Source organism: Squalius cephalus (genome assembly GCF_949319135.1).
Source record: "Squalius cephalus genome assembly, chromosome: 17".
Lineage (NCBI taxonomy): Eukaryota > Metazoa > Chordata > Actinopteri > Cypriniformes > Leuciscidae > Squalius > Squalius cephalus.
Genome location: NC_137138.1, coordinates 14,918,093 through 14,944,461, shown reverse-complemented (window position 1 = coordinate 14,944,461; position 26,369 = coordinate 14,918,093). Strand labels below are relative to the sequence as shown.

Sequence of the window (26,369 nt, the reverse complement as noted above, 5' to 3'; positions counted from 1 at the left end):
GTCACTCCTGCTGAGCCATTTAACACCATTTTGACCAAACATGTCAAACGGGAGACAAACGCACCTCTTACTGAGGACAATTGCTGCATGTTTAGCCGTTTTCCTCAACAAATCCGAATGTAAACAAATGGAATGAAAAGAGATTTAGTGAATTCCAGTTCTGTGAAGGGTTTGAAAATGTCAACATATGTTCAAAATGACAGCAGCCTAAAAGAAACACCTTGGCATGCATAGAAAGTGCTTAAACTATTTTTTTAGTACACTCTTTCTTCTGAGTCTATACTTGTCACTCAACAGGTTCAGATAAATGGCTCTTTTTCTATGGAGATTTAAAGGCTTAAAGGATTGTTTACACTGTAAAGTCAACCAAAAAACAACATACCACCGGTAAAATGGGCGAGATCAGCACGTGACGCTCCAAACCAGGTTAAAATAGGAGAGAATGGCATAGACTCCTATCTTTAAAGGAAATCCCTGTGCATGTTGTTAGGCATTGTTTAGAGTAAACATAATCATCTCCATTTCACAGCACTATCATCTTCCTCATCTAAGAGGACTTGAAATACGAGACCGGGAAGTCTGCTCAGGCACCTCTAGACTGCCTCACAAATGAGTGTCAGGCAACTTTCCAAACAAAAACACATTCCCCAGCACATCCCTGCCTTCATTCACGCCTAATAAGCCGTGCTCCACACATACGCTCGTAAGTTAACAGGAATCGATGCCATTAAAAAGTCTTAACCGAGCCTGAGTTGTCAGACCAGGCCAGAGGGATGAGCTCAACTAGTGTGAGCCAAGAGTTTATAGAGATAAAAAGCAGGCGTTTTATCAATGGCCTACTCTGCGGCCTCATGGGACCAGACTCCAGACGGAGAGGAGGAAGCCTCTTTTTGCTTGCGGGCGTGGCAGAACAATACAGCACTGTTCCAGGTGTGAATGTTTCCTAAACCAACAGATCTGATGCCACGTTGCTGCAGGCAAAAAAACAGAAAACAAGGAAGCAAAGTGTGCCAAAGATGCTGGTTCTGAAAGTTTGAGGGTGATACGTCAGTGTGATTCAGTGTTCACGCTTGCGACATGTACGTCTCATAATTTCCCGTAATTTCAACTCTAGGAGGGACCTCGAACAAATGATTGAAGATGAATGCAGGTATGTGAGGGTGCGAGAGGTCAAAAGAATGAATAAGCACAATAGCATTCATTTATCTGCATGAATCATGCACAGGCAGTTTCGCTGTGGCACACTGTGAAAATCAAATGCTGCAGAGGCCTGAAAGCTTTAAAGGAACAGTAAAAAAAAAATACAAATCACTTACTCAACCTCATGTAGCTCTAAACCTCTAAGTTTTTACCACAGGAGACATTTACTATAATGCCCTATGGGTGATTGTGATTTAACATGTTTAATTGTTTGAACCAAGCACAAGCACAAACACAAATGAGTTTTAAAAGCTATGGCGGGGGGGAAGATTTTTAGTGAATAGTGACATAAGGTTGGCATGAAATGGAAATTCACCCTATCTATTTGCTAAATGCATGTTATTGATCTTTGATCATTGTAATTTTTAATCAAAATGTCATAACTCAATCTTCTGGTGAAATGACATACTTCTCTCTGGTAACGTTTGCTAGACTCCTCCGAACATTGAGTTAGCCTTAACCCCACAATGTTGTAACCTGTACAAAAGCGTATAAAATAACTTATTGCACTTCCTGTAGACTGGGGTGTGTAACGGCATTTTACACACTGGCAAGTTAACTTTTTTTGGTTTTGGGTAAAGCTTCTATTAGTAGTAGTAGCTACACACTGCATCGTCATTTTCTTTTTTCCATTAGATGACAGGTGGCAACCAACTGTTATGGTGTAACAGTAATACCGCCATCTACTGTGCTGGAGTGTCAACCAGATAGTTACTGGAGCTGGATTATTAACAATATTAGTATAGTATGTAGAATGAATATGATATCAATAGTTGATATCTCAGTTATCATCAATACCGATATACTGCGACACCCCAGTGTGGGTTCAAAACACTTGGAATAAGTCATATGAACCACTGTTTTTTGGACCACAGCTCCATTCGGTTTCATTACATGGAAAAGAACACCTTGGATGTTTTGAATAAAATCTCCTCTTGTATTCCATGGAAGTAAAAAAAAACAAAACATTTAGAACAACATAAAAAACATTTAAAAAATGTTTTTGAGTGAACTATTACTTTAGATATCAACTGGTTAATTTTGGAAACTGCAAAAATTGCAGCTAGGGCCCCAAACACCCACTCCTTCATGAGAGGACTTCAAGTTGTCCAAGACAGGTAGACACAAACAGATATTGTCAATGACACATGAAAAGAAGATACGCTTATCTGCGCTTTAGCTAGGCTTTAACTAGCACGGCCTCGTTAGCAGACCTGCAAATGAGCTGGAGCCACCGCAACGTTGAGGACTGACCGCCACGTTTATCTTTGGAATGTGGGAATTTAATCTGTGGCCCAGGAGAGGACCCTCCGCGTTGACAGTTTGTCTCTTCAGATGGACACCTCGGGCTGGTGGGAATGCAGGAGGCACCGATGAGCCCTGATTATGGTTCGGCTCAAAGTCTTGTCTCTCCACACCTCCTACCCTGACCTAAGCAGAGAAGAACTCCTCATGGCCTCTCCATGGGCCCAAGGGAGGGCAGCTGGCCCAACAGTTGCTCTAATGCTGGTCTTTAGAGATCTATCTTGAATTCAGCATTTTAATTTAAGCAAAAGTTACATGATAATTAAAAAAATATGAAAAACCAGAGAAAAAAAAGACCTATAAAAGTGCACAGAGGGTAAAATAGCAGAGCAGATGAATCCGCAAGCCGCAAAATAGCAAATAAACTCCAATTTCAATAAGACACAAACCCAAATAAAACAACGATGTGCTTTCAAAGGGAGAGGACTGAATTTTTATAAGGAATTCCACAGAGCTATAAAAATGTATTGAATGAATCAATTCTGCGTGAAACAAACAAGCACAAACAGAAAAAAACTTCAGAGAGCAGCGCTGAAACGAGCACCTTTAATAAAGCCACGCCAGACCTTGGGTTTCTTACAGATGGAGCATCAATCATGAAGGATGGTGCATGCACTTCGTTCTTCTAACTCCTGGAACAAAACCATTGACTATTGACATAAGGCACAGGGATATCTGTTTGGGACTTATCCCTTGAGAGGTGAGGACTGATAGATAGAGACTGTATGTCATGTACCCATGATTTTTATTCACACTCCCTCTCTCAGTCTGTCTAAAAATCATGTCCAGAGGGGAGTTCAGTCTATCTATTTGATGAATAGTCCTGAAAGACTTGTTTTTTTCTCCCACACACTCCCACATTTAACCTCCCACTGTTTCTCTCTCTCTCTGCCTCTCTCACCATACCTCGCTAATGACCACACCGCTTGCCGGCGCACGGTGGCTACCCATCAATAACTCCCACATCACGCAGGTTCAGAGAGGGGAGCCAGATGAGCCTCCGGCAGGCGCACATCTGCTTCCCGCTTTTCTGTGGCCGGTTGGTGTCCCGACGCACGGCATTCTTTCAGAGAGAGCGTGGCATAGCTAATGCATGTTGTTGGGCTTGTTAGCGTGCGGCCATGGGCTGCTTATTTATTACAGGGCTTCCACATGTTTTACTGAACGGAGCTAACATGGCACAGATGTTGTGTAACGGCAAACATGTTTTAGTGCTGCTTTGCTAAACAGGGGAAACTTTAACCAGTGAGGGATAAAATGGGCTAATACATTATGAGTAAACGAATAATACAGAGAGTAAACGGTGGCGCATAAAAAAATCTTATTCTTAATCCAAATATTTTTGTCGTTGTCCAGTAAAAATGTCTAAACATTCTTCAAATACGACAAACGTACTTCAGCATAGTTGTTTGAGGTATTAAGACTTGTTTTAAAATAACTCAATTGGTAAATTGTTGTTTCTTGTTTTAACAATAAACCTCACTAAATTTAGTTAAATTTATACTTAAAACAAGAAAAAAAATTATATTTAGCATCAACCTATGTTAACATACTGTATATTTATGTAGAAAAATGAATAAAAAAACATTTACCAAAGTTAATAAATGCTGTAAAAATATTGTTTGCTGTTAATGTAACTATTGCACAATGCTAACATAAAACACCTTATTGAAAAGTGTAAACTTAAAAAAACATTGCAGTGTGACATGATGCATATAAAACATACACAAGCATTTATCCTTATGCTTCTAGGGTGAATATTATTTACAAGCAATTATATAACAACAGAGTACATTAGCCATGAAGGAATGTGTTTTCTCTTACCTGAGCAGGAAATTCCACAAGTCACCCGAAACGAGGAAACATAGAGACAAAGAGAAAGAAAACAAATCATTAGTTTATCAGGTTATGCTTTTGCATTATATATCCATTGTAATACCTAGCACAGGGAATTGCAGCAGTTAAATAGCTCTGTTGTTTCACCGAAATAATACAGCAAGCTTGTGTATGAATTCTATTGATAGAAAAATTTGGATGTTTCTATATCAGTCAGTTGCTTAAAAAAAAAGCACAACGCTAAAAATACCTAATATAACACTGACCCACATATTAACAACACTCATGTACACCCTCGTTACTTCAACGGCCCATTACAGTCAGAGCACCATTGAGAATGGCATTAAATTGTAGGGAGCCGGGAATTCACACAGGAACCAACTTCTCGCTCTACCTCAATGCGTGGGTGAAAATCCCTTTCCTGTCTTGCACAAAGGATCACTCTGTGACCCCATGGCACTTCATCCAGAGTGGATAGTTATGACTCTGTGTCCATTATCTAAATGGAGAGCACTTGAGCAGTATTGATCAGGGCCTCTTTAAACTCATCACACCGTCCTGACATTGTATCCAGGCATCCGCCAGGTCAAAGGCTAATAAATCTGAATCATAAATGAGCCAGTCTGCAGACAATGGATGATGAACTTTTAGAGCCTCCCCTGAATTGTCTCTGGACACTTGATGATTAAATGTTAGCATGATGTCACAGCTGAGGGATGCCTCTGATGACCGGAGTAACGGAGCGGAGAGCTCAAAGGCATTCTGAAATCACTTCGCTCCAACTCGATTCCACTCTGGCTTTTCCATTTCAAGACAAAAATACCCCTTTTTAATTAATAAAATGTTATGATGGTAAGGATTATTAATACTTAATTTAATTACAAATATTATAATTTGTATACAATATTAATTTTATAGTTTTAAATACAGTATATATATATATATATATATATATATATATACACAAATATGTTGTATATAATATATTATTATAATATTGGAATCTTTTGAGAATTTAATATTTATATTGAATATAATACATTATATTTGCCAATTACATACAGTATACTATATGTTATTATAACAAATAACATTATAATCATATTAAATGTAAACAATATTAGAACTGAGAATGTTATATTTATAATATTTAATATAATTATTATTACTATTATCATAATCACATTTTGCAGGCAAAAATATTCATCCCCTATTTCCTTTCCACTCTTTATCACTTACATATTCTGCCAATGACTAAATAGGTTGTTTTCAGTGATTTATATAGTCCCAGTGCAGTTTTCCATGATGAACCCTTCAAATATGCAGACTAAGGTGGTGGAGGAGAGAATAACATGGTCATGTGCGTTTGGTGAGGGGGTGTTGCAAGTTATAGTGCTGTTGGACAAGTAGCTCAAAGGCAATTTCCCCATTGTAAGAGATCTACAGCGCTAACAAATCACACACTGCTGAATCTGCACCCACACTGACGTGCCTGAACAAGGAAATCAAAACTTTTGTAAAAGACCAGTGGTCCTCTCTTTTTTCTCCTCACTGTGTAGAACATCCTCTGTCCTTATTTGCTCTCATTCTGCTCGGATTTCTAAATGAAAAGTCTCACAGTCTAAATTCTCTGGCAATGTTCAAGGTTTTTAAAGCAAATCTCTGTGATATACGACTTTATTTGTAAGTATTGCACAGATCTAAGATAACAAGGATGTATCTGATCCAGATGCTTTGCAGTAAGAAGGGGGGGGGGGGGGGGGGTATAAGAAAGGGGTTGTATTCTCCACCGTTATGAGCAGATAACCGTACACACAATGCTTTCATCAAAAACATATGGGGCATCACAGAGGATATGGGGCTTTTTCTCATCCAGACAACAATAGTTAAGCTACACAATGCATTTAAATCGTCTTTATGGGATTATTATGGATGTCTGAGTTGCAAAATGAGTGTGGGAGTACAGACACACTCTCCGGCGCAAACAAGACACAAAGCCACAGTGCTGATCCTATCGAGGCACGGCTCCCGCAGGCCTTCGCTGGAACTTAAATGACATCACATGACTCAACAGAGCCAGCGAGCATCCTGGTTCAACCAGTTTCTGTGCATCAGCCTGAAGAGGTAATGCAAACAGCGCTAGGCTTCGCCCCTCACCTAAGGCAATGCTGGCAAAGGCCTCAGCCATCTCAACCCGATGCCATCAAGCTATAAATTAGAATTTTCCGAAGCAGACACATCATGCAAATAAGAAAGAGAGACAAAAAAGGACAGGAATGTTGATAATGCTGATAACCCAAAGTTCTCACACTGCGGACAATAGCGCAAAAATAAAACTAAAAAGAGTCCTGGAATTTCTTGAAGAAACAGGCGACGTGGTGTACATACTAATTATCTACCCACAAGGCTGGAATGAGAACAACTGTCTGTTCAAAAGGATCAAGGGAAGAATAAGTAGTCTGAACCACAACCATGTACCTGATCCTTTCCCTTTTTTGATGGAGAGAAAAGGCTTAGTCTTTCTTCCCTCGACAGAATCGCGAGTGGTAAGACGGTGTGTCTGACATTCACACCGTGAGCGCTGGAGGACGGTACTCTCAATTGTCATGTTATGATTAGTGACATTTGAGACCTGGTAGATTTCAATAGGGAAGGTCAAAGTGTCAGACAGTCCAGTTTCCTGTGACATCACCTCTCAAGTGACAATGAGAGCCGGATAGTTCGGTATGACACTGCATCATGTTCAATTCGAAACTACTGAACTACCGATACCGATCCATATGAGATCCCTCTGATGCATAAAAACAGCGCCTGTTTTGCCAGCAGGGCACATGATTGTGATAACCCACATGTTTTACTTAAACAAAAACCCATCCAGATGTTTTGGATTATATAGTATGGCTGTCATCCTTAGGGTTTCAGGACCCACAGGTGTGCAAGACAGTTTAAAAACAGCTGAATGCACTTTTGGAGGGTTATACGCAGACGCAGCTGATGCAAGGCGACAACACAGTCGGCTTGCATCATTGCTAGTCCTTTGACGTGGGCTCGGTGTGTCACGGCCTTAGCACCCATTGAACCTTTTAATTGCACAAAATGTTCTTTGGATTATTAAAATGTTCTTCACACTAAAATAAAAAAAAAATGTAAGAACTGTTCACTGAAAAATGTTCTTTGGGGAATCCAAAAGGTTTCTACTTTGGCAACGCTGCAAAAACCCCTTTTTGGAAACTTTATTTTTAAGATTGTATATGGACAAAAACAGTAAAAGAAAAATTCTTCAAAAGAGTGTTCCACAGAAGAAAGTCAGTCATGCAGGTTTAGAACTACATGAGGGTGAGTAAATGACAGATTTATGACATACTTTTTGGATGAACTATCCCTTTAATTCTTTAAATATCAAGAAAACACATTACCGTGACATCACTCAGTGAGCCACAAGCCATTTCATTGGCCCTAAAGGAGAGATAGATGACCATTATTTCGGTGTGGGAGTGAGATGGGGGTTTGATAGGGCTGAGGTTTGCACCGAACTCCACCTGCGCTGATGATGAGGTGAGGGTTGAGTTACAATGACCAGCTTATGCAGACTTCCTCTAAACGCTTTCAGATCTGACAGATTTAAAGCTGAGGACGGACACACCTCATTCATCTGACCATTCACGCACACGGACACGCCATATCTTTACATATAGAAGAGAAAGAAATGTTTATTTTATTTACAGCTTGTGGAAAAATAGGAACGTCTGAGTGCGAGGCGCAGGAGGTTATCTTCAGGCCAGCGTTAAGGGAAAGCACATGTTTGGCCTCACTTTAGAGGCTAATGTCAGTTGGATTGAATGGCTGGGAAAAATCCAGGCTGATTCCAGCACCATCCAGCCAATGGCAGAGCATTAATAACCTGCCATGCAATACTTTTAATGCCCCATCAAATTTTATTAAGCACAGTAGCCATCAAACGCAAAATAGATGCTTTTTTCAGGGAGTTACATGCTGTATAAAATATTATAAAATGTTTTTAAGTCTATTTTTTCTGGTGGAGCCCCAATCCTAAGGTCATTCCGGAGCTTTATTTCCAGAAACAGCCAGGAGAGCACATCACCACGGAGACGTCTGCCCTGATGATCCTCACAGCTTCAAAGAGCTCAGTCCCACACATACAAAACCACAGAGGCGCAGACATATGAAAGGCGTCTGTGTGGATGTGTGCGCGTCTGCTTAGGTCAGTATTGCCGCGTTTCTGTGTGTGTGAAATCCTATCAATGTCACAAAGGTCACGCTCGCTCAAGATAACCCGGGGAGATTGGTGTGAGGTGCCAGGGTTTTTTCTTCTCTTTATTTTGTGATTAGGTGTCACAAGGATTTCTTTGGTGTCACAATGAGGCCTTTCATGTCGTGGGCACCTCAAGGTTTAATAGGCGATTCACTACATTCAGCATGAAATGTAAAGAAAGAAACCGGCCGGCTCACAATACTCACCAAGACCACAATGGCATGCACACCAACTCATTTTTTAAAGCGAGAGGAATTCTATCCTTTTTGTTGTAAAATGTTTGTGTAATTCCCACAGGAAATCTGGGATCGAATGGCCGCGCACAATGAACACAGAGGCGTCCATTTAGCGTGTCACTCAGCTTGTGGTAAAGCTTATTCGGGTGAGTTATGTTTAAGGGGAACTTTTAAAGGTTAAAGTCAGCGGCCAGGATCAGTAAAACGAATGGAACGGCCTAACGAAAAAGAGTCTGTCAAAACAGTGCCTCGCCACAGTTCAACAAATATGTTACCATGTTTACAGTGACCATGACAACAGATTCTGCGAATAGACGTGTTCGGTGATCATGCTTATTTTGTGATTCACGCTTGCCCTGAAGTCCCTTTTTCCACTGTGGGTCTATGAATATTCCCTGTGCGTTTGAAACAAGCTGTGCATTTAAGAGGATCCACAGGCTGACTGACAGCATTTCTATATATGTGGTCATGCACTACTCATTCAACACTTCCTGATTTAAGCACAACTCAAAATGTTTCATTATAATATCATTTTAAGGAGAAATCTGATTGGCTGTTGACCCAGGTGTAGCCTAAACTTTACCAACTAGGGCTGTCAATCAATTTAAATAAATTATTTATTTTTATGTATGTAACTTTTACTTATGTATGTAGCCCTTACTTAGTTAAATCAGCATATTTGCAACTCAATGCAAATCTGCAATAATGCTAAAACATTCACCATATAAAGAAAGCAAATGACTTTACCTTTGTTAAATGTCCTAGGTTTTAACTATAAATAATTATAAATTAATTAAACAAAAACAAATGTATTTCATCATCATATAATGATAAATGGTCTACTGGTACTGTTTGTATCATGTATATGTGAGGTGCAGCTCCAGTCCATCCCAATCAGATCTGAAGGTTTCGATCAATTCAAAAAAACAAATAAATCACATGAAACAAAATGAATAACTGCACTAACAACATTTTAAAAATGACATTGTTAAACCTAACTACTTTGACAGCCCTGATATATATAAATATTTCCTTGTGAATGGTCACCCTCTACATCTGTCCTTCAATCATGCTCTTTTCAGTGGCAGAGCCTTCAGTAAAATAGACAACATTTAAACGTATGCGGCCAAGAGGGCAACATACATAAAAGAGAGTCTGCAAAGAGATCTGAGAGCAGGGCTCTTTAGCAGAGACAGTTTTATAACCTGATTCACTCAGCAAAATACAGCGCCATAAAAGAAGCTCTCTGTCCATGCAACGTCATGGCACCATGACAGGCCGTGTTAATCACTGCCGTTATATGCACATCCAGCAGACAATCTGCAGCCACAACTGAAGCCTGCGCTGCATAGCTCAATCAGCCTGAGCCCAGCAGACCAGAGCCTGGAAACCGCTCTCATTCCCAGAAAAATCTGCTGAGGGAAGGGGGTAATATCTTCTCTCGTCATAGCTGCAATAGTCTAGGTCTGGTTCTGATCAGAGATAAATGTCTTGTTGAGTGGACTGTGCTGTGCTAGACCGGTCTTAGGGCCTGTCTGGGGTCAGTATGGATCATTTTGTTAATAGAGGCCTGATGTTGGTATATTACAGTGTCAAAAGTATAACTCTAAATGGTCACACCGGGAACACTCTAAGGACTTGCATGCTGTCCAGTGTTTTTCTGTACAGGCCATCACCAAACATCACCAATGGTCTTTCTAGGTACATACAATTAGTTGGGTATACATGACTACGCAAATACTCTTGTGGCTCTGTGCGATATTGATTTGCAGCAGCAAACAGGAAATTGTAGGAAGGAAGTAGAATTAATATCAATTCAAATAACAATTAAGAAATACATATAACAATTTTAGAACAAAGAAACAGACTGAATGCTGGCTTGTTTGAAAGTTTTTAAGACAGACAGACAGACAGACAGACAGATAGATAGATAGATAGATAGATAGATAGATAGATAGAACTTCCCATGGAATGTGGCTATTTCAATTAAAATTCACGTTCATAAATTGAAGAGGGCCATTTCTTCAATTCTGAATCTTACCCAAACTTGCCATGTAATACACAGATTGAAACTTTTAAAGCCCAAAGTACACTTTGGCCATCCGTGTCCATGACGGTCTGCGCACTGTCTGTGTGATGTAATTTCCACACACACTGTCAAGTAAAGCACAATTTTTGTGTCCGTGTGTACAACAGCGCATGTGCGAGTGACTTGAGCGCTTGAAAACAAAGTCCACTAAACAGTGCGCACACGCCGAACGCGTCTTTCCACGCTCACGACCAAACAAGTATATTTTGAAAGGCTTGCACGCTCAACTGTGAGCGAGATGGAGCGGAACGCTGAAAATGTAGTATACCCCGGCCTTAGGTCTTTTGCCTTGTTAGTCAAAACTGTAGATCAGTAGATAAGCTGAACAAATAGATAGGACAGAATGATTAATGCTGACTGTGAATTTCAAAGAGTCAGCTTTAAAAGACAGGCTGCCAACTATCATGTGTCTACACCACCAGATAACCTTCGACTCAGCTTTCATGGGGCGTTTGATTCGCTGTGGCCCCCTCAGTGGCAAGGGTGAGAAGGAGCACAACATGAAGAGAGGAAAAGTCCCTGTGATGGTGCTGATAGTCACACTCTCGGTGTGTAGTTTCCTCCATCTGTGAGAAACAGCCTGTGCTGCTTGCTCAGCGGGAAAAGACACACACACAAACAAACACACACTAGGCGGAGCAGCCATTCTGGCCTGAGATTCCAATCACTTTGACTCACATTTGCGTTTATTTGTCCACATCAGACAATGCAAACAGTGCACTGCATATTTACACTATTAATGGAAGAAAAGTCCTAAATTACCAGTTGCTGGCATCAATCCAAAAACCGAGTATGTATAGTATAACATCATCGAGAATATAAACCTAACAATAGGCTTCTCCAAGTCATGTGAGAGTTCGGCTCCCGCTAAGATCCCGCTGATGTGCTGAAACCTCCTACTTGTACCAATGAGAGAGGTGTCAGACACAATTAGACACCTTGCTCCGCACACCGCGTGGACCAACGCGCTACTTGTCTCTTCTCATTTACAAAGATTTTGTTCAACAGTTCTTTCATCTGCTTCCACAGACCAAACTAATCCAAATTGTCAGGTAAACTGATTCACTTGGCCTGTCAACTTACAGCAGTTTTTTTCTGTGAATTATTATTATTATTTAAATTTTACACCATGTTGGCACTTATGCCTGTCATGATTATTGATATGATCATGTTTATTTAACCTAATCACAATAATTTGAGATAACCGCAATAATTGTGCAGTTTAAATTTCATTTACATATTGCCATTCAAATAATGGAGATTTAAGCACTTAAAGAAATGCCATCAACTATGGTAGGGAGAATGTAATCTGGCAGGGAGTGAAGAATAAAGAGTATAAAAAATACTGTTAGAAAGTACACAAAGATAGTCAAAGGTTTGTTTACGAAATTAAGGCTTGTGTTTCATCATACATTTACATATATCACTACATTTTAATATATTATACAAAATTCATGACTGTAACAGGCCTAGTCAGCACCAAAATAAAATCTTCATGGCAAGCAAAACAGCTAAAAAGTACAATAAACAAGCTCTTCCAGCATTTTCAAAAGAAAGTGCTTAATATTTCAAACTAATATTTGAAAGATATTCTAAAACTTTTACTGTGAGACTTTTTAAAAACTTTCTCAATAAACCCTTTCATTTTGTAATTAATTATAAAAAAGAATAAAAAAGTTAATTAATTAATTATGACCCCTGACACTTACTCTTTTTTAAATACCACCTTTATGAGTGATTTTGCCTATTCAAGCCTTTCATCTAATGGCTTTGAATGAACTTTTTAAAATTTTATATTACAGAATTATCTTTTTTTATATATTTTATTTTTTTTAATAAGTGTTTGTTATATATTTCTCAAAAAATATTTATATATGTAATTATGTATATGATTATATATACATATATATATATATATATATATATATATATATATATATATATATAACATAATACATATTCATGTCAAACCATTCACAACTATTTACTGATGTATCCTTTCTCATTTAAGTGCACAGTTAGCTGAGAAAATCAATAGCTCAAGACCACACGCCCTTTAATCAAATCTGGTTTTCTTAAGTGCTATTTATACCTAATGTTTGCGGCAGGCCACAGGTTGCTCATCTGACGGGCCCTGGGAGAGCACAACATATGATTCAAATACCAGCACAGATACTAGAGCTTTCACATATCTTCTCTGAAAACACCGTCCTCACGCCCTGTAAAAACGCCCCTGGGCTTAACGAAAGAATGTGCCCGAGCAGTTTCTCTCTCTCTCTCTCCGCTAGAATGGGAGCATTTTTTTGGCAAACACACCAATTCAATTAGCACCTGAAAGAAAGTGGGCTCCTCAGTGTAATTATATCATCGGTCTAATTGGAGAATTCTGGGAAGCCTTTCTTTTGAATGTCGCTTTCTTCAACTCCGGCCTGCTCTCCGTGCTGCAGTTCATTTCCACTGGTTTGTTTGGAACACAGAAAACCACAGAGGTTGTTGCTGTGATTACACATTTGATTTGGAATTAAAATGACTCAGGGTGTGTTGGCTTGAACTTGATGTGCCACAGGCCCATCAATCCTGGTCTGGACAACATTTCCAGGTACTTTTCAGTTGGTTTTCCCCACCCTGACGGGCACTCTTTTCATTAAAAGCCACCATTTTATACATCAATTTGACATATTATATTCAAATTTGATTTTCTTCTAAAAGAATAGAAATGTAATTTTAACTGATTCCTATTGTTTTTTACTTAAATGTTAATAATTACCCGTTCTACCAAAATACTATATTTACAATAATTTAAACTACATTCAAACTGTGGTACCTCGGTCTCAGCCACCAATGGCATTAAGATAAGAAATAAAAAATACACTGTAAAAAAAATATTTTTTTCCAGTTGTAAATAAAGATTATTGGAGTACGTTTTACAAGAAAATACTATTTCAGTTTTTGCTGTGAAATGTCACATTTAATTTAATGTCTTTAGCCCTATTCGCACAGGATAAGTATTATCTGAGTAATATCTGGTGACCTGTAGTCATTTGTAATAATTGCAGAGGTTGTCTGTGATCTTAATCCCGTGTGAATCGGCCATGTCTGTAATTTGTAAAGTAAAAATTCCCCCGCAAATGACCTACCATATTTACTTGCTGATTCTTTGTAATTGTTTGTGAAATTTACTAGCAATTTCTGGGTGAAATATTTTTCAGTCTGCATACTATAAAATATATACATATGGATAGATGGATACATAGATATATTTATTTTATGTTAGTAAATCTGTTACTTGGGCTGAAAGGTGATATTGTCTTGAGGTATATATACATATTTGTTTTGCCCTTAGTGAGTCCTGAACAGTAAACGTATTTATCCTTGACACAGCAAATATCTGTGCCATCAAGGGTTATTTGAGTGCAGCCGCAACCCAACAGAGCTGAATAATGACCTAAATGACTGAACACAAACACGCTCGGAATAAAACGAACAAAAACACTATTTAACAATCTGACCAAATGTGCAACTGCAAGATTTGGAGAGAACATTCAGAGAAGCAAATCTGAGCAAATCCAATTTTTTTTTTTCTGTGAATCATAATTTAACAGATGTTTAAGAACGAAAAAACTTGTAGGTGACTTTGATCTTTGCAGCAGGACTTATTTCTGAAGCGTGAGAGTCTGTGAAATGGCCCGAGTGATTACCCTTGGTTGTCTTTTTAAACACTTATCAAACACTTTTATTTGAGAGATAAAACATCCTAAATGCATCATAAACATCTCAGAGTGGTGATTAGCTCAGGCTGGAACCCAATTGGCTGGAGATGCTAATGGACTGAAGTCAAGAGAGCGTTGGAAGCAGCAGCCATGTGGTTGTGACCTTTCTGGCTTTGACATCAAACTGCGTGCCATGAGGTCAGTATAAACCTTTTTATTTGGCCTCACAATCGCAATTTTCTTTGTCTCAGTGAGAAAACCAGAAACAATTAAACCCACTGAACTCCCACACCGGCTTCAACAATTCTGCCTTAATTGAACGTAATTCTGCACCACAACAAAAGGGCTGTGAAAAATGAGACGACGAATGTAACATTCTCATTTTGCCTTTCAATGTGACGCGATAACATTATGAATTGCCATTTTGTACAAATTATCACATTTCAGCATCATTAAATAATGTTCACACCCCGAGTACAAAACCCAGCGTCCAGGATGTCAGATTAAAAGGGTGCAAATGTGGCAGGACGTGCTGTTCCAGATAAGCACGACCGCATTGGGGTCTGTCTTCAAAAGCACGTCTTCATCCTGCGCGCACCAAATGAAATTAGTGTTTCTGTCTGGGCGAGAGCGGAGTTTCACAATAAAATCGCACGGTGCTACACAATCATCTGAAAAGCATCTGGACTGAGATAGGCTCTGCCATACCGACTCCATATGGCGAATTCAATGGCCACCATGAGATATCGCACCCGGGCAGGGAGTGGAGAGATAGGCAAAATAATCAAACGAAGAAAAGAGAAAACACAAAGTCATTATAAGACATAAGGGATGAGACAGAGGCAAACAGAGATTCATTCCCCCAGTGGGAAAGCTAAAAGTGTCTGCGTGCTCGTATCCTAACACCCATATAACACATATTCCTTGCGTTCAAAGGCTGGTATGCATATTGGGATTATTCCTACAAGGGACTTGCCGACAAAAGATATTATCAGTTCGACAGGGTCGCCAGAGGGGATGGAAATGACATCAGAGTTAAGGCGGACAATAAAAAGGGGTGAGAACTCGGTTGAGCCCAGGCTACAGCCCAGCGTAAGCCATTTCATCCCCACCGTATCTGATATCAGCCCTTAAGACAGAGTCTATGGACGTGGCAGACAACTGGCGACGGAGGAAGAGAAGGGAGAGGGGAGCAGCTAAGGGGGCCCATGCATCCCGTAACCTTCTCACTTTCACACCGGATCTCTCCTAGCAAACTTCAGGTGTCCCGTAGAGCATCTGAATTATACAAACGCTAATATGAGAACATAACTTATGATTCACTCTCTGCTGGCAGGGGCCAGTGCCGGGCCAACAATTAAATGTTGTAAATTTGACGGTAGTGGCTGTTCTCCCCACTTATGAAATGTTGTGACATGCTTTTAAGGTTGATTGATCGTTAAGTGAACTTGCCATGCAAATCGCCAGAACCTAAAGTGAACTTGAGAGAATGAACATGTTCTGCATTCATTCAGGCCACCCCAAGTTACTCTTCTACACTAATCTGCCCGAGATACGCAACCCAACAAAACCTTATTGGTTTCCCCAGATCTGCAGAGCCCGTACTGATGTTTCAATTGGTGGGTTCTAGAAAACACTCCCCTCGATAGCTTTGCTCCGTGCCCCAGTTTTTTTGATAGTAAACAGGGACATTATAACATGTAAAAGCTTCCTGTAAATTATGGTTGCAAATTATAAAGAATCAAATTGACAAAAATAAAACTAATTATTAAAAATGATAGTCAAAAGACAAATTAGTGTGTATTTTATGATATAATAGAATGCATGTAAAATAACTCAATTATATTTATGTGAATTTAAAGGGTAAAAAGTGAATTTAAAAAAAGTGAATAAAAAAGCCTTGCTTTCTGACACAAGCTATATGGAAAATCTGTGACTGGCAATAGCACTTGAACATCCCATGTGCATTGCGTGTCTGGACCTGACCAGCTGAACCACATCCATCCACATCACATCCACAACAATAGTCACAAGATACTGAGACTTTCTTTTTAAACCAAATTCTCATCTGGTCAACAAAACACAAAACAACTAAATCTATCTGACGTTAATGTTAATATTTTACGTTTAAAAAAACTGTTTCCAAAAAGAAAGAAAAAAAATCATCATACAATATGAATCTGTTCATGAAAGGCTGGGTTGATGGTATCATAAATTTGATCACACTTGTATTAAATTTTAAAATCTATAAACAATACATGACACATAAAAACCCTCATCAAAAACCTGATCAAATCTACAATGTAAAATCTTGTTTCTTTGTAAATTCTATGTTCATTTTTTTTTACATTAACCATGAGTAATTATCCTGTAATAAAATAGTAAATTGCTGCAAATTACTGCGTGCAGTTTTGAGAATATTAGAAGGTGATGATTTGAAGGATTGTCTTTGTGTCTTTTCAGGGAAGCAGAAATGCCCAGAGGGCCATAGGTACAGCCATAAAAATGGTTTATTTGTTTCCTGAGCACATTTAGTGCTTATGTTTCCATCGGAAGCCTTTATGGCATCGCAATAATATTTATGTCGAAGACAGATGGTTTCCTTTGAGTTACAATGGGATCGTATTTCTGTACATGCCTAGTGGTTGTAGAAAATTCCTCCTGAAAAATGTATCGGGGTTTTTTTTGGATATGATTTTCTAATGAAGCATGTGAATCAAGAGTTATTAATTTAATGGATAAATGACTTTAGTTCATTGTATTCCGGGAACATTTATTTCAAAGAATTGCTTTTGGAAAACATATAGATAGATAAATGTAGATTTATTAGAAATTATATGCATCTTTCAAAGCAAAAATTAATGCTAGACAAATTTTACAGAAACACAGAAAAACAATGTGCTTTTAAACGCTGAAAAAATAAAAATGTTCATAAATATGCCTCATGTAATCATTGTATGTATCATTATTAAAAGTTTTATTTTTACTTATGTAGCCATAAAAACAGCCATTCAAATTTTTAATAAATAGCACAACCAGCTCTCTAAACCCAACAAAAGCTCCCATCCTAATCCTAAAAAGAAAAGATTTATCTGTGCATTTACTCATGTTTTTAATCACATTTAGGATTATTCTCCCTGCTTCATGCTTCAAAATGTTGGCAAACCAAAAAAAGCAGCAAAGCTGACAGAGATGAAAGAACAGGTTCTTTTTTTGATCGCTGACCACATCCTTATTCCTGGTATATATTCAAGTACATACTGAACAGTAATGTAATGCTAATTATTCAGCCTATTAAAATGTGACACTTCCAGTTTTCACCTGTCTGAGTTTCAGTGTTTTGCTTCACGTCAGTTCTTAAAGTGATCACAGAGTGATCAAATTGGGAGGACCAATAATGATTAGTTTCAGTAACTAGTGATTCAAAGAGAGCCTGAGGGGAAGATACCTTCATTTCCTGCAGACTCCCTGCCCCTGAATGGTCGCACGGCTGCTTTGAAACAGGATGATACTGGTTAGTGGCTCATTGTCTATTAGACAAAGTAGGGCTGTTCACCCATTAGCACCTCTTTGTAGTGACTGCTCAAGGTGTGACACACAACTTGTCACTGGAGCAGCGTGAGCATGCCTGCAGTTTCACTGAATCACATGGGAGTTCAAAGGATTCAAAACAATGACGTACGCCCATATGCATATTCAAAATGGCATTTCATTACAAATCAAACGACAAGCAGTGCATCAAGTATAATAAAAAAGTCACACGTTTGGTCAACTGGGCAAACGGCTTCCAGTTTGACCAGCATATATCTTGCGTGCGTTTGCTAGCCAGAAGGTCACTCTTGGGATAGGAAGTGGTTGATTGACTAGCGGCTGACACTTTGTCCTGCTTCTTTGTGATGACCTGTTACTCCAGCTGCCCTCTCATCCCCTGCAATGTTTGCTGCCCCACGCACGCGATCCCACTCCCGGCTGCCAGCAGTGCGCTTGTCCGCCTTGCCGCTTCGCTGCACCCTCTCATCGCATTACTTCTGCTATTCTAACTTTTCCATCAATTATGCACAAGAATAACTGAGGCCTGGCCGCAGCAGATACATAAAAGAGGAGTGGATGCCTCTATGACTCCACCGTCTGCCAGCATGTTCCCCCTACCAGTGATACTAGTGCCAGAGCACCAGCGTACAGAGGACACGGTTTTGCTGCCGTCGCATGAGTCTGGTTTATTATGTCTGTGCTTCTGTGGAGTAAATCAAATGTGTACATTTAAGGTTGTGTTGTGTAACTCGAATGTTTTAGGAATACTTTACTAGCTTGGATTGGGATCGACACACTGAAACTGCTAGAAATCAATAAACAGTTCATTATTTTGCATCGACTGACTGCAAGATATAAATTAACCAGAGTTTGGAAGGAAATCAGTTGCTACATATTAAAAAAAAAGTGAAAGTGAAGAAGAAAAAAAGGCAACCAAAAATGGGAACCTATCCTCCCAAATCTGCAGCTGTTCCGTTCAAAACACAAAATGGAAGCAAGTTTGAAAATGGCCGCGTATACACTCCTAAGTCTGCAAGACAAATACTAGACTACTCATATGGACAAAAAATAAAGGGAAACTAACTAACGACAAATGTGACAAAAGTGTAATTTAATGATTAAAACAGACAGAAAATTATATTTAATGACATCTAGCAATCTGTGGCAAAGTGAAAAGAAGATATTAATTTGCATAGTCATCCACACTGATATAGCAAAATGACCTTAAGATTCCAATGATGGTCACATTGACCTCATTTTCTCAACATTGCGTGTGAAGGTTTGTTGGCCAGACTTGACTCTGAGATCGCAAACAGCGTTTAATGTTTTATGGGTCCCAATGCTCGGAGAGTACTCAAATTTGTGACATGGAAATGCTTTACCACTTACCACATACTGATAATCTACTATAAACGGTTCCGCAATCTCAAACCAAGAATGTGACTGGAACATTTAGATCCCAAAAAGGTTTTTTTGACCATTAATTTTTTGTTTTGTTTTACTTTTCATTAAAAAACATCAGCCAAAATATATTTGTAAACAATTAACAGCCTGATTAAAGCATCTCCTGTGTAATTTATTATTGGGTTTATCCAGAAATAAACTATTTTTTAAAAAAGAAAATCAGTTGCTGCATTATCCTTAGAGATTTTCCTTCATCATTTATTTTCGTTCAGAAAAGTTTGGTAAATTGAAAACGTCACATTGTATTTCTTTTTCTCTACAATATTTAATTAACAATCTGATGATTTTGTTGGAGCACTACCATAGCTGTGATTGCAATATGTTCACAATAATGTAGCCAAAGCAGCTTAATGTCAAACAGTGAATTTGAAAAGATTTATGTCCTTCACCACAGCACAAAAATATTCATCATCCAATTTTTCCATGCTTTGAAAGGGTGAAATATTTTATAGAAGGCAGCTTCAAGTAATCCTTGTACTGTAGGTTCCTTCTGGATGAGAAAGAAAGATTAAGGTATTCTTCATCCAAAAGTCCCTCATTTGTGCAGGTAAAAGCAGTTTTAAGGTTACAGACCAAGTTCAAATCTGTGAGACACATTTTTCAAGCTAGGAAGCGTTCTCTCTCATCCTATCTCTCTGTTTCTTGTTCTTTCTTGTTTTCCTTTCACGCTAACTCCTGCCAAGTCAGTCCATTTTTATTAGCTTAGCCTGTCGAACAAATGCTTCCTTCATTATTTCTCATTGCGATTAAATGTGCCGTAATGAAGGGCACAAAGAGCAAACCGCTCTGCGCTTTCGCTGCGAAAGAATGCGCAAAGTAGTCATTACCGCATGCTACATTTTCCTCCAATTCTTATCAAGGGGGCTTAGTAAACTTTAGGATCCTTTCAGGAGCTTTATCAGGTCATTAAGGTCTGAAGCTGATTAATATGAATGGTTGTTGAGGTCGTGGCTCTCCGAGGGAGACATAGAAGGGTGAAGGGGTTCAGAGGAAGTGTTTTGTATCTTTACACAATGGGCCGATGACCTCCTAAGCCCTTTAGTGCCTCTCTGTTAATACCTTCAGCCAGGCCTTCAAAGACCCCAGCAAAGACATTTCACCACTCACAGTTTAAAAGCTCACAGAGTATGAGGAGCTTACCTCAAGCAAACACAGAGACCCGAAATGCATCAGTTATCATCAAAAAGTTCAGAGAGGATGAGCGATCGCTGTGATGACTCAAGCGTGAATTCGTAAAAAAAAGAAAGAACGGTTAACTTTAATTTAAAAAGAGACACTCCCTGAATTCTCTCAGAGACGCAATCATGACAGTTTATTAGCGTAACGCAAGAGCTGAGCGAAGAAGGAAGGGGGTCAGGCACCTCTCGGTGTGTTAGGGGTCATCAAACAGCAGGATGTTCTAGTTACCCTGCAGGAGAACTTTCTCTCTGCTGGAGTGAGTCTTCTGATAGCCCAAATCTTTTGAGAGCACCAGCACACTGCCACACAGCCCTGGAGGGTTAATCGGGATGGGGCGCGATTGTGGGACTCAAACCAAGAGGCCTGCGGTTCCCATCTGTAACTCTTTCCATTCTTTAGTCGCTCTATATTTCCTTCTACAAGCCCTGCTGTATGCACTTCCTGCATGTAAGAGCCTAAATACTTGAAACTCTGGAAAAGATCCACTAAGACAGGAACAATGGCACCCTTTCACGTGAGCTGAGAGAAGACCGAGGTCTTCAGACCAGTCAATATTTGGACATGATTTTTTCACCCCCCATTTGAAATCCAAGCGGAACCAAGCAGCAGGAGGCTAGATGTGCCAGCATGGGAAAAGGAGGGTAAACACACAGAACAATACAAACTGAACCCCACACAATACCACCGAACAGCTATCACAATATCAACTGGCCACAAACCACAAACCATGGGCTTTGTTTTTAAAGTGGGGATTAAAACTGAGCCGGCACAAAAAGGAAACCATTTGAGGTCATATTGCACAAGCTAGAGTTAAGAGGTGAAAAAGAGAGGGCTTTACAGGAGATCCATGAGATTTCCCATTTCTGTAGTGAAGAAATTAGCAGAGAAAGACAACCTAGAAAGTGTTTAAGTGTGAAATGTTACAAAAAACCCAAGTCTAAAGAGGCAGAGCATACTACTCACTACACCACCTGACTGAGAAGGCTTCAAAAACTGTAGGAAATGTGCCACATCTGTTATTGAGAGATTTGAGAGGCATTATCAGTGATTAAAACGGGACTCCGTCAGAATGCTGAAATCCCTCTCCCCAGCTGTTAGGTCCATTCGACAGACCTCTTTGATGGACAGCGGTATCGGCTTCCATGGCACCACATACACAAACAGCCAGAAGATTAAGGTAGGAATTCAATACTGATTCCTGACTGATCCTGACTATCAACAACAAATAAACAGGTTTCGTTTTCAACACAAGATCTATTTTAGTTAAAAATTCCAGGAACTAGCACAAATTGGACCACAAAACCCTGGACCACAAAACCAGTCACATGGGTCAATATTTTGAAATTGAGATTTACATAATCTGAAAGTTGAATAAATAAGCTTTCCATTGATGTATTGTTTGTTAGGATAGTACAATATTTGGCTGAGATACAACTATTTGAAAATCTGAAATCTGAGGGTACAAAAAAATCTAAACATTGAGAAAATCGCCTTTAAAGTTGTCCATTTATGTTTGCGATTGTGCTGCATTCACTCACAAAAATAAATGTTTTATATATTTACGGTAGGAAATTGACAAAATATCTTCATGGAACATGATCTTTACTTCATATTCTAATGATTTTTGGCATAAAAGAAAAATCGATCATTTTGACCCATACAATGTATTGTTGGCTATTGCCGCAAATATACCCGTGCGACTTGTGACTGGTTTTGTGATCCAGGGTCACAAATGAATATATTTGTAATGTAGATTGCTTATCTGGATTACAAGAACACTACTTTCTCAGACACGCAGGATAGGGAAGGAAACAATAAGCTCTCTATCTCAAGCCAATCCAGTAATGCCTGCGAACGAACACGTCTCGAGAAATGACTAATCTGAGAACGAGCTGGGAAACTTCAGAGGAAATCTGCCAACTTGAATTGAATTTGTAATTGCAAACGGCGTGGACCGCATTGGAGGGGAAAAAAAGAGCCCCCGAAACCCAGTGAAGCTTGTAAGACCACCATATGTAGAGCAAGACAGAGGCTTACATATGAATGGGTGCACTGCAAATCTCAGGCCAAAAACTAAAGGAGCCATTCCCCCCTAAATCCTCTAAAGAATCTCTATAGACTCCGCCGTACTCACTCGTGTGAAAATACTAGCAATCACTCAGTATGTTCGCCGCTGCTTTAAAGTGCAACTCCTACGCTTGCAAAATAACGATAGATAAGCCTTAAGAGATAAGCCTCCCTGCACACTTTAAGGGGAAAAAAATTATAAACAGTTGTGTTTCTTATTATTATAGAATCTCATTGCCATTAAGCTACTAAGAACTTCAATTAAAGCTGTAATGTAGGCAATCTATAAATGAATTAATATTTCATGGCATGGCTATCTAAGTCTTTGAGTTGGACTCTTGTACAGCTGTCTCTAATGTTCGTAATTTAGGCATGTTAATGAGTGACATTAAGAGGCTATTTAAAACAACACAATGAAATGATCAAGCATCTTAAAACCTGCTAAAGAATTGGTCTTTCGAGGGTCCGATAGATTAAATCAATGTTTAAATGAAGAAGTCCAACATCAGGCCGATGTGCAGACACATTCTGATTGGGAGGTAACTTGTTTTTGGGTTATGAGTGACATTTAAGGCCCCGGGGTCTTGCCAGAGAGTGCTGCTACATTATACAGCCCAGCCAGATTTGAATTAGGCCATTGGGTGAGTACATGAATGTGAATGAGAGATACTCATTTGAACTAACTCATTTATTTGCTAGAGGGGCCTCATTTTGCCCGGACAAAACATAGGCAGGGAGCCTCCAACACACACACACAGATATTCACAATCACACAAACACACACTGCTGCCAGGCTATAGAAACAAGGCTCGCCCTCAAATTCACCCTGACCAGAGCTCAATAATGTCCGATGATGGTTAACCGCAGCCTTGTGCTGTTATCACTGAACGTGTGACCCCTGCATGCGCTTCTCTCTCATGAGCATGCACCCAACTGGGCATCAACCACTCCTGAAATGCCTCTCAGGGTTTGACCCATTGTGTAAAGCCAGCATGGGGCTGGGGTGCAGGGCAGAGAGAAAGCCCCATGGCAACTGAAGAGAGACAACCGAGAATGGGGATGAGCTGGAATCACTGCACTTTCAGGCAACTCTAGACTTGCGGCATAGAGAAGGGCACAGCGAGCCTGGTGTAATTTCAATATAAATATATTTATTATATGTTAATCTGTTAAGCAAATTCCTCCCACGAATAATAATATATTAAGAGATGAATTATTCAAATTAAACTACCCAGACTATTAACAGTCATCAAACCAACTTATTCAATCTCACATTCAGTCAGAATAGTACTCCTGATGCTATTTTTCATTAACACCCTTCATTGCACATGAAGGTTATATTACCTTATTAGAAAACCTTTGTTGAAAACCATTACTAGCTCGTTTTCAGCCACACATTTTATAAATTACTCAAAAGAAATAGGAATTGATAGAATTGTGCCCTTTTAGAATTATGATAACAAGCAAAATCACATTTCAAAGAGGTAAATTGGATTTTAAAGAACAACTGACCAATGAGGCATGATATTTATTTCTAATGATGTTTCTAGAGGGCAATGTCTAGGACAAGCTAGTGGTACGGCATAACTTTTTCCTTTGAAAGAGCTTGCCTGTCAATCTCTCAAAAGCAGAAAGAACCCCCTCTCATATAAATCCTGTCCAAAGTTATCGCAGAATGAGGTAAAATTCCACAAAAAAAAATAGGATTAATATATATATATATATATATATATATATATATATATATATATATATATATATATATATATATGTATGTAGGCTATGTGTGTGTGTATGTATATATATACACACACACACACACCATTTACACTAGTTATACTAGAGAACACTTTTGATAACTAGCTTGCTAAACTAACTAAAAAGCAGTTAAATCGGACAACGTAAATAATTTTATAACTATTCGCGCCTCGATTATTTTGGCAATTCCTAACGCCGTTTTTTTGCCGCGCTTGTAACATATCATTTTGCCAAATTACTGTAAAATAACGCTGTCAGTGCCTATCGCGCGCGAAATGTGCACGCGTGTATTTTTAAAGAAGCTTTGCGCTTACAATATGTGTTTTTTGTGACTGCTGTATCATTCATGAAACTTATTCAAGCGTTCCTGGCGGGTCGACGAGCCTGTTCAGTTCGCAGCCGCAGTAGGCTATAGCCTACTTCGCTCGGTATCGCGGACTATGGCGCTTCTATTGACAAGTGAAGCTGCGTTTTATTATATTTACTGTACAATTAACTAACTCACCTTGGGTTTGTTCGGTTCCAGTAGACTGCGAAGCGATCCGCCACAATCTTAGACGCCGGATCCAGGCCCAACACAGACATAAACAAGCTGATAAACGCAAAATAAAACATCTCCACCTGCGGCATTTCTGAAAGTTTCAATCGCAGCCTCCTTCGATACAGCGTTCCGGTGGTGACGAACTGCGCGACCCGTCAGTTTTCCTTGAATATCCCACGCGCGGAATGTTTTCTTTTTAAATTATGTTTCTTTAATTGTAATGACAGATCTATACGACCGCAGTGCAAGGAATGTCAGAGCCTTCAAAGAGTCACAGTTACATGTACATTTTTAGAAGAAACACTAAGAAGCCGGTTAATTCGCTCGCTGTCTGTCAATAGTCCAGTCTGATAATGCGTTCATCTCAAGCACATCCTTTCTTGCGATTTATCGAGTTAGTTTTCCACGAGGAAAGAAAGCAATTAGACAAATTTCAGGTCCTTTGAGTGTTCACTTCCCATCCCAAAGTGCGGTTTGTCACTGTAGTTAGTTGGAGTGAATGAAAACAACAGCGTATGTCCACTGGCACCTCATCTTCCAACATGTGAATGAAGACCCGAGCTCTGTTTGTAAACCTTGACGTTTACCAAATGAATTTGCATAGATGTTGTCCTGACGCGCTGTCTTCAGATTAGGAAAGCAAACTACCTTCCTGGACGAAATGCACAAAGGTTTTTAGCGCATTCAAGATTCAGTGGTAGGATATAGTCCACAACAGTAATCTTCCAGGCAGCTAAGTTGGTCAGGGTGCATGAGCCATGCTGTCACAGAAAGAGAGAAAGAGAGAGACGGTACAGTTCCAGCGCTCTCTCCCTCTTTCTCATTGGTTTGCATTTTGAATGATGGGCGTCTCGGTTACAAAAACGACAACCCGCCTCCAAAGGTGATATGCTGCTTTTTTTACGGCGATGTATTTCTCAAGGATATATTCACAGGGTAATGTCACTTGAAAGAGTTTCCTTTTTTTCTTTTCCATTTTTTTGGCAGATGGTAGCCTCCTCTGACAATACTATTGTGAAAAATATATATAGGCCTAGCCTATAAAAAAAATGTTTAACAAAAAACTTACTTGTTAGGCTAGTTTTCAAGTGTCTTCCAAAACCAATAACCAATGAAACATTCACGATAATATATCAAAATAGTTAGGCTATGCCTGCCTACTTCAGTTAGAATACTTTGA

General features: G+C 39.2%; 1 protein-coding gene across 1 annotated transcript in view; it reads right to left on the bottom strand.

The window, feature by feature from the left end:
• efna5a (ephrin-A5a) overlaps window positions 1-25,996 on the bottom strand; it is a 47,890-nt gene extending 21,894 nt beyond the window's left edge. Inside the window, exon 1 of the mRNA XM_079847368.1 lies at window positions 25,154-25,996. Within this exon, the coding sequence (XP_079703494.1) occupies window positions 25,154-25,278 (125 nt within the window). The 5' untranslated portion in view covers window positions 25,279-25,996. The remainder of the gene's footprint in view (window positions 1-25,153) is intronic.
• Between the last annotated feature and the right edge of the window lie 373 nt (window positions 25,997-26,369).